Source organism: Monopterus albus, unplaced genomic scaffold, assembly GCF_001952655.1.
Source record: "Monopterus albus unplaced genomic scaffold, M_albus_1.0 scaffold50.1, whole genome shotgun sequence".
NCBI lineage: Eukaryota > Metazoa > Chordata > Actinopteri > Synbranchiformes > Synbranchidae > Monopterus > Monopterus albus.
This window is the reverse complement of record NW_018127930.1, coordinates 84,993-94,166: the sequence shown is the minus strand read 5'-3', so window position 1 is coordinate 94,166 and position 9,174 is coordinate 84,993. Positions and strand designations below refer to the sequence as shown.

The following is a 9,174-nucleotide window of genomic DNA, read 5'->3' as shown; positions in this document are numbered from 1 at the left end:
TCCTGACTACAGACACACGCTGTACGCAGTTCGCAGAAAGAGCAGAAGTGCAGCGGCTGATAAAGGACTGTGGCTTTGGAGGCTACAGACACTTTGCTCCTCAGCAGATCTTCCAGCAGCCCTGCGCCGGGCTATGACTCATACTGCCTGCCTTGTACTGACGCTGGAAACGACAAGTGAAAGGAAAACGCACCAGCAAACAACCAAACAACAATCTGCATCAGGTGCGAGCAGACGCCTGAGTGCGAAGCATGCTCTGGGAACATTTCTTCTCTGCTCTGTGGCTCTTACCTTTTTTGACGTTATAGAAACAAACTCAGATCGTCCTCTCAGGTGTCTGCTGCTGGTGCTGCCTGGCCAGTTCGTCTCCTCCTCCTCCTCCGAGACGTTGCATTTCTCCCACGGTCCTGATCGAGGGGAAAATCCACGCAGAGATCACCAAACCGGGCCGGAGCTCGGTGTGGCGGCCCGGTGAAGACTCAGATGGGGCTGCAGACTGAAGAACGCCCGGGCTTGCGTCTGCGAGTCCAACGAGTCTGATGAATATCGCTCAGCTTCCTCGAGGGGTGGGGAAGTTGACGCTCCTGTTGCGTTCAGGGACTGCTCGGAAATCCGGAATTCTCACTTTTGGCAAAAACGGACGCTTCCGTGTGCTTGTGATAATTTAAAGATGTTACATAAGTAGGTTTTCCACAAATAATTGTGTTACACTTATTATTTTAGCACATATAAACGGTTATATTTGGAACAGTTGTTATATACCACACAAAAAGTTTTGTTTTTACACTTCTAGTTCAGCTTTTACTGGTGGGCCAGCTTTGACTAAAAATTGTCAATAAATTGGTTTAGCTGTCAACATTCACAGCTAAGTAGCTAAGGTAAGCATTAGTGTTTAATAAGGCTATCTGACATGTTAAATCTCTCATTAGTTTGATGATTTGTATAGACCTACTGGTTAGGTTGAATTGCTGCATAGTTGGTTGTTGAATTTGCCATTTTACTAGAAACATGCTCATTTGTTATCTTGCTTAGAGTTTCAATAAATGAGGAGCTTGACATCACCCTCATATCTATCATTAGTCTACACATGAAGCCCTGCATTGTAGTTTTAAAGGTAAAAGAACCTTAAATTCACGTATATGCACTACATATACCTTTAGACATATGTGATATTTTAATTTCAAGATAGTGTGTGAGGAAATAATACAAGTTAAATTGGTTTTTAATTGTTTAAATTCACATTTCACAATAATTATAGGTAACCACACATAAGAAATGTAAAGCTGATAATTCTTGCAGCTGGTGAAAGCAGCATCCTCAATTACAGTCTGTGCGGCTGATATATCCTCTTCCTCTGTGCCACAGAGACCGTTTTTGTCCAAAAACTCTTTAAAACACATCGGTGAGTCACACTGTTGCACTGAGTGACGTTCATTCATTTCTATGAACACACACATACACAAACACAAACACACATTGTATCTTATTTTGACTCAATCCCACATACAGTTTCCTGGTGCTGCAAATCCTCATCATAGGACACACACAAAAAGTAAATACTGAAAATAGTCCTAGACAAATACGCTAATTATTTAGCAACACTTGTGTGTCTGATGTTTGCTAAAAACTACATTGTCCAGCTGTTTTAGAAAATAACTGAACCCCCTTTGAAAAAAAAATCAAACATTATAGTTGTGACACATTTTCAAAGATTATTGTCTTCTGTTGAAATGAATGGGTTTGGAGCTGAGAGTCACAGAGCAGTGAAGCCAACAAATATGGAAAGATGAACTACTAAATTGTTGGTTTTTGTCTGTTCATGGAATTTGCTGACAATAAGAAGAATAGAATAACACTCCAAGATACTGCTACTGCCATTGACGATAATTTCTGTGGGAGAAACCGTTTGTGTCTGTGAAGGTCTGTTTCTACAATGTGTAGTATACTGTCTGAGATAGTTTGTTTGTTTGTTTGTTTTTTCACAAATGCCCAATACTTTTAATTTTAAACCATACCTACTGTACCATTCAATCAAATGTTATTGGTTGCATCTTAGTCGTCATGGATACTGTGCGCCTCTGCACATCTGTGAGGTGCCAAAACAAATGCTTTATAAACTCCTGAACACACGTGCACACATATTTTTAATAAGCTATCTGAGTGACATACTGTGTATGTGCAGGTCTATGTTGTATGTGTGTGTTTGAGGGCAATTGTCTGTGCAGTCTGTGTGTGTGTGTGTGTGTGTGTGTGTGTGTGTGTGTGTGTGTGTGTGTGTGTGTGCGTGTTTCTACGTGTCTTTAGTGTCTTTCATGTTGAGTGGACAAATCCGAGTGTGAAACCATCAATCTGAGAATAATTTGGCCAAAAGGTTGAGGTCATGTATTTAGTTGTGATGGTTAGGGTGTGTGTGTGTGAGTGTGAGAGAGAGAGAAAGAGAGAGAGAGATCGTGCATGTGCTGATTTTGAGCTGCGTTCAGCATCAAAGTTTTGCCACCACAACCTGTTGCCATGGAGACATGAGAGTGAATTCAGCATGTCATGTTTTGCTGGTCTAATTAGTCAGGAAATATAGAGACTGTCATGTCAGGGCCTTGTGTTAAATCAGAATGATAAAGGAAATGATCAAAAGAAGAACTGCAACACTGTATATGACAAGAGAAAGTAGAGAAACATCACAGCTTCTAATCCACCATTTTGTAAACAATGTCATGTTGGGGGAGATCCCAATGAGATTAACAAAAGCCCACAAACACGCACAAATCCTTTATATACTGTAGCATACTGTCATGACCATTACACCTTGGCTTCTCACATATCCTGCAAAAACTGACTTTTGTACAATATTATCTCTTTCATATTGTTTTGATACAAGACAAGGCAAGAACCTGTCTGAAGTGGGAGAGAGACCAGAACCAGGGGAAAACCTGATGTGACTTTTCGAAATTTGAACATGACATACTAAAGGCTTGTACAGACTGAGATGAAAACTTCATTTAAATATAGAAGAGGATTGTCTTACTGGTTGGTTTGCTTCTTTTTAACAAGTAAGGCTGGTAATGATTCATCATCCAAAATTCAAGTATCATAGGAAGTTGATGAAGGCCAACACAAATTTTCATTTGAAGGAACTGCATGAACTTGGGTGGCCAAGTAGCAGCAAATCATTGACCGCCATCGAAGTCCCCAGAACTGGCAAAAGCATGTGTGAAGAGCTGAAAGTCATCTGGGTTAGAGAGGTGGTCTTCAGAAGAAGTAAATGTCACTGTTTGAGCAGGAAAGGAGCAAACACAGAAGTAGTAAAGGTGATGACAGAGGGGATATGATGATAACATCATCAAGAAGGTGAAGCGGATATGGCACGAGTATCCATCCCAAGGCTCTGAACAATGTGTCAAACATCTTGGAGCTGCTATTGCAGCTAAAAGGTCAGCTTAATGTAACAGAAATAGAAGATACCTTTCCAGAGCACTCCAAAGAGGGTCAGTAGTCGAGATGGACTGAAAGGACACTGAATGCACTTATGATATCGACTTTGAAAGCTGAGCTTCTTTGCCTTCAAGTTTAATTAAGGAGATTGAATGGTTGATGGAGGTGGTAAACCGATTATGCTTAGGATGCGGCTGCATGGGAAGCTGATGGGTCAGTTATAATGCATTTTGTCCAGAAGACAATACTCTCTGGTTAGTACGCCTATGGGACTGATGTGAAATCTGCATAAAATGTCTGACCACAAAACCTTCCTTCACCTCTTTGGGTAGTGGGGAGTCTGTTATCTTTGGGTGCTTCAAAGCAGCCAGAAGATTTATTTTATTTTATTTTATTTTACTTTGCAAAAGGTCACAGAAGACTGGGATATGATCCCAGGGTGGAAGCCATCTGAAAAGCTCTTAATAAGGAATTTGACAAATTCTGGAACAGGGTGATTCTTGGGTGCATGTTTTAGAGCCAGGATGTTGAAAGTGGTTGAGGCAGACGTGGCTAGTCAGTGTTTGGTTGGGTTATGGGGGCATGCTGGGAGAGAATGACTTCTGTCTCAGAAGGAGCAAATGTGGAGGTATCAAAACTGGAACATGGCGCTATTGTTGGTGGTTTTGCTGCCTGCAGCAGCACCAGTCTACCTTTTGATCTACTTCCTGGAGCAGGGGTAATATGGTGGAAAAGTTTGGGTTGGTGAGACATAGATGGATTGGTTAGACAGAGGAAAGACAGATAAAGTAGATCATTTTGGAGCTGGAGGTTTTTGAAAACTACATTTGGTGGCAGGATGAAATGATGAACCACATGAGCAGTAGGGGAGAGCTGCATGGGCTGCAAAAATGCAGCAGTACATTCCCCATTAGGTGCCCTGGGTGAATTGTTGAAGGCAGGCTGTTTCTTGGCAGTGGTGAAAGAAGTACTCAAATCCCTTACTTGAGTAAAAGTAACAATACCACAGTGTAAAAGTACTCTCTTACAAGTAAAAGCCCTGCATTCAAAATGTTACTAAAGTACTAAAGTAGCACCAAAACATACTTAAACTACTATAAGGAAAAGTGCTCTTTATACAGAATAGAACATTTAACATTAATGTATTTGGATTATAATTACTGATGCCTTAGTGTGTTCATCACCTTAATGTTTCAGCTGGTATATGCTTATCAGTTAAGTACTGCTGAGTAACAAGTGAATTTTCCACGAGAGATAAATAGTTTTATGATTATGCTGTATTTTTTAAATTAATATGATTCTGAAAAATAACTAAAGCTATAAAATAATGACGCCAAAGTATGAAGTAGCAAAAAATACTCAAGTATAGTACAGATACCCTAAAATTGTACTTAAGTACACTACTTGAGTAAATGTACTTACTGTAGTTTCCACCACTGTTGCTTGGGACCATAACTGCACATGATATTGAGAGAATCCTGTACCACCAAAGTGGAGGGCTATATCAAGGATAATCACCATGTAGCTGTCAAACTCTGGTCTGTGAGTCAGGTAAGTAGAACAAAGTAGGTCTCTAAAGAGAGAGAAGGCACAGGCAAATTCCGGTGCTGTTAGCTCTTTGGCACAGGCTGGAGCTTTGCCGCTCATGACAATTATGCTCTCTTGGCTGGTGACAAGGTTGTTTGAGAGAGGGAACAATAAGTTCTGCTAAATAAATAGATTTACCTGCAACAATTTGTTGGCTGAAACTGCTGATGCCAGGTAGAAATGAATAGTTTTTTTTGTTGTGGGAGAGATCTAGTTAAGGGGATGTTGAAAGCAGGTATTGCAAAGCTTGGTTGGTGAAACGATGATGTACGGCTTGATGGGATGCTTAATGTGGAGCTGCCAATTTAACATGGTAGACAGTGTTTAACAAAATGTGGAAGAAGTAGGGATTGCATCCCCATGGATGTGGGGGAAGTGAGTGACTGTTGAAATGGGAGAATTCAAGGGGAGGTAATCTGACATTCCAGTCCCAGTGGAGGTAGCAAGAGACTGTTGTAACAAGAGGGTAGTGAGGAGGGAGGTGCTGAGTGAATGTCAATGTAAATTTCTGTTGTCCACACAGAAAACAAGAACAACGTATATAGGGCAGGAAGGTAGATATGGACACATGACAAGAAAGGGAAGTGTTTGAGGGGTGGCATTGCTCCTGACCCTCAGCTAAAATATGATATATGGAGAAGTTCTATTATATACAATACATTTTAGCTGTTGAAAAGAGATACAAGTGTCAACAAATAGTGACAAACTGGCTGCAAATCCACCATTACTAGTTGCAATGTAGATAAAACCCAGTTTAACCAATAGTACAATATAAAACAGTTACATAGCTTATGCATTTAGCTTTGGTTTAAAATACTAACAGGGTAACACTGTTTTAAAAAATTCCAAATGTAGACTACATTTCCATTTATTTAGTGTGAATACAGTGCTAATAAAGGGGATAACTGTCTTAGAATAATGTGTGAATGCTACCAAGCCATAACAATGTTACCTTATTTCTTCATTCATTCCATTTTCAAAACATGGTATAAATGTAGCTAAAGGCATTAAAGTAAGGTAAGCAATGAGAATAGCATTTCAAAGCACCCGCTTGTTAAAATAAGTTAATGATTAAATTAAACAAACAGGTCAAAAGCAGGACATATAACAAAGTTAGAAACTGAGCTATAAAGACAAACCACTGATGTAAATGAACTGAGGAAAGTAACCAGGTCAGCCATCCCTAAATGAAAACTAAACCAAGGGGAACGCCTAGTGGTCAAACACTGATATGACAAAGAAGCCTATCAATAACCCAAATATTTGCTCCCTGGTTGACTGGGCGCCTATATGCTGCCTCATTGAAACTACTCTTGCCACAAACCAGAGCTGATTTCTTACAGTATTCATGCCAAACCACACTGGATCCAAATACAGCCAACACAAACTCTTATTATCTAAAGGGAATCAAAAAGAAACAGTGACGAGTGAAAATCAGCTGTATTCTAATCATCAGCACAGATTCACTGACATTTCAGGTCCTGAGTAGAGAGTCTGAATGGGCATCATTACTGGGAGAGTTTCAGTAGCAGTCACATACAAGAACATCAACAGAACAGGATATGAAAGTGGGTCTGGAAATTATGACAAATCTTGGGCATTAGAGTGTTTTAACATGTTATGATTAAAATAGCATTTTGTGATATTGTCTTCTAGCCTAGCCGTGGTATATGATATCTGTGTACAATTAGGATGAAAAGCACTTTGGAAAGAATGAATGAATAATATTGTAAGTTTGGCTTCCCTTACTATGATAGGCATCACTAGGCATTGCACACATACAAAACAAATGAAAGCAACTGGCTGCCTGAAAACTGTCTTTAAGGTGTGTTCTACATTTGTGAGGTTGTGCTTTACAAGAGTACTTGAATTTTATGTAATATGTAATATGATACTACCCAACAATAGTTAAATAAATTTAGCAAACAACAACATTAAAATTCAGTTAACATGTAATGCTTAAAAAACAAGAACAACAATAATTTACCATTGTTCTACATTTTTGAATAGTATCATTTTATGGCATTTGATAGATTAAATGATGTACTGTACCCTAATTATTACAGTTTTTCTGAATTCCTAAAACACATTTCTTGAAACCACCACTCAGTTTCTCAAAACCTTAAACACAAATCCAAATACTCAAACTAAATTCACAAAACCTCGTCTGGCAAAATCAAGCAATTGCTTCAAAACCATGTCACCAGCACTTAAAATCAAACAATGCTTTCAGATCATACACAAATGAGTCAATCATATAAACACTGCAGCTCAGCCATTAGACACTACTACATCAAAAGAAGGAGAACACAGCATCCAGGACATGTAGTTACAACAAAAAAAGTTTATTGTATAGTGAATTTACCAAAAACCATGTTACGATCAAAAAAGAAGAAGAAGAAAAACAAATCAGAAAGATTATTCTGCCTCAGGATCAAGTCTTTGAGCTGGGCCTGGCCAGAGGGCTTCATCTATGTTGCAGGCAATGTTGTCCCTTGCCAGGCAACGGGCAAAAAAACCCTCTGGTGTGGCGGATCCAGCCTTGACAAGACTGCATGTCTATCTCACCACAGGCCAGTTCCATTGCCTGTAAGAGATTTTCCCTGGTATATGGGTTTCGGTCATAGACTTTCCACCGCCATGCAGAGAAAAACTCTTCTGTTGGGTTGAGGAAAGGGCTGTATGGTGGAAGGACCACATTCTATTCCTGGTCTTACCCTTCCTCGTCCTTTTTGTCCAACACCTCATATTCCTCTACCTCTGATATTGTTATCCATAGTTGATGGATGTACCCGTGCTATCTGTGCACTTTGAACTTATGATTTGTACCTTCTCATCACATAATTAGAAACAAGTGTGAACAATTTTGAATCATTGTGTGTAAACGATGACAACTGTGCTTTAGTTGTGTTTAAGTTCTGCTGTCCTCTGTTTAGTGTTTTGCAACACAGGTTCATCACAGTGCGAATTGTGTTTTAGTGAGTGAGAATGTGTTTAGAGTTTAGCAAAAAGAGTGCATGAGATTTGCTAACAGAATCTAGGTGCCTAAACTTGTTTAAAGTTTTGCAGAAAGAGTGATTTATTCGACAAATTGGTTTAGGCTACTGAGAATTAGGTTCAGAGAATGGGGTTTATTGTTTTAGCAATTGTGAAAAACTGTAATTCATTAAATACAAATCACTGTTCATTGTAAACAAGTTAAAGATAATATAATAAATATGGTTAAATATGCAATAGGCTACATGAGCATAATACGGTAATATAGTTTGATTTAAAGTGCAAACTTTTTTTTATTCACGACACTCGAAAGATGCGGAACCTTTAGACAGAAGAGGCCGGCTGCACGAACACGGAATGTTTTAGAGCAGCACTCCACAATCCGGAAATCAGGCACTGTTCCTTCTTCAGTTTGTTTTCATCTTCTCCCCGGATAGAAAAGTTGACAGCGATGGCAGTGAGCGCCGTTCACCTGGAGTCAGACGCCTTTCTGGTGTGCATGAACCACGCCTTAAGCACAGAAAAAGAAGAGGTGATGGGATTGTGCATCGGAGAGGTGGAAATGACCCGGATCGTTCACATCCATTCTGTCATCATCCTTCGCCGCTCGGACAAGAGGAAGGACCGGGTAGAGATCTCCCCGGAGCAGCTGTCAGCGGCTTCTACGGAAGCGGAGAGGTTGGCCGACATAACCGGCAGGACAATGCGGGTGGTCGGCTGGTACCACTCCCACCCACACATCACCGTGTGGCCCTCCCACGTCGACGTGCGGACCCAGGCCATGTACCAGATGCTGGACCAGTGCTTCGTTGGTCTCATCTTCTCCTGCTTCATCGAGGACAAGAACACGAAGACCGGCCGGGTGCTGTACACCTGCTTCCAGTCCGTATCCGCTCAGAAGGCCTCCGAATACGAGAGAGTGGAGATCCCCATCCACGTCGTGCCCCGTGAAGCTATCGGCAAGGTGTGCCTGGAGTCGGCCGTGGAGCTGCCGCGGATCCTGTGCCAGGAAGAGCAAGATACTTACCGCAAGATACACAGCCTGGCGCACCTGGACCCCATCACCAAGATCCACAACGGCTCGGTGTTCACCAAGAACCTGTGCAGCCAAATGTCTGCAGTGAGCGGGCCGCTGCTGCAGTGGCTGGAGGACCGGCTGGA

The 9,174-nt window shown here is 40.9% G+C and overlaps 1 protein-coding gene across 1 annotated transcript in view; it reads left to right on the top strand.

The window, feature by feature from the left end:
* Positions 1-8,376: 8,376 nt before the first annotated feature.
* brcc3 (BRCA1/BRCA2-containing complex, subunit 3) overlaps positions 8,377-9,174 on the top strand; it is a 1,370-nt gene continuing 572 nt past the window's right edge. The window contains exon 1 of the mRNA XM_020600988.1: positions 8,377-9,168. Within this exon, the coding sequence (XP_020456644.1) occupies positions 8,465-9,168 (704 nt within the window). The 5' untranslated portion in view covers positions 8,377-8,464. The remainder of the gene's footprint in view (positions 9,169-9,174) is intronic.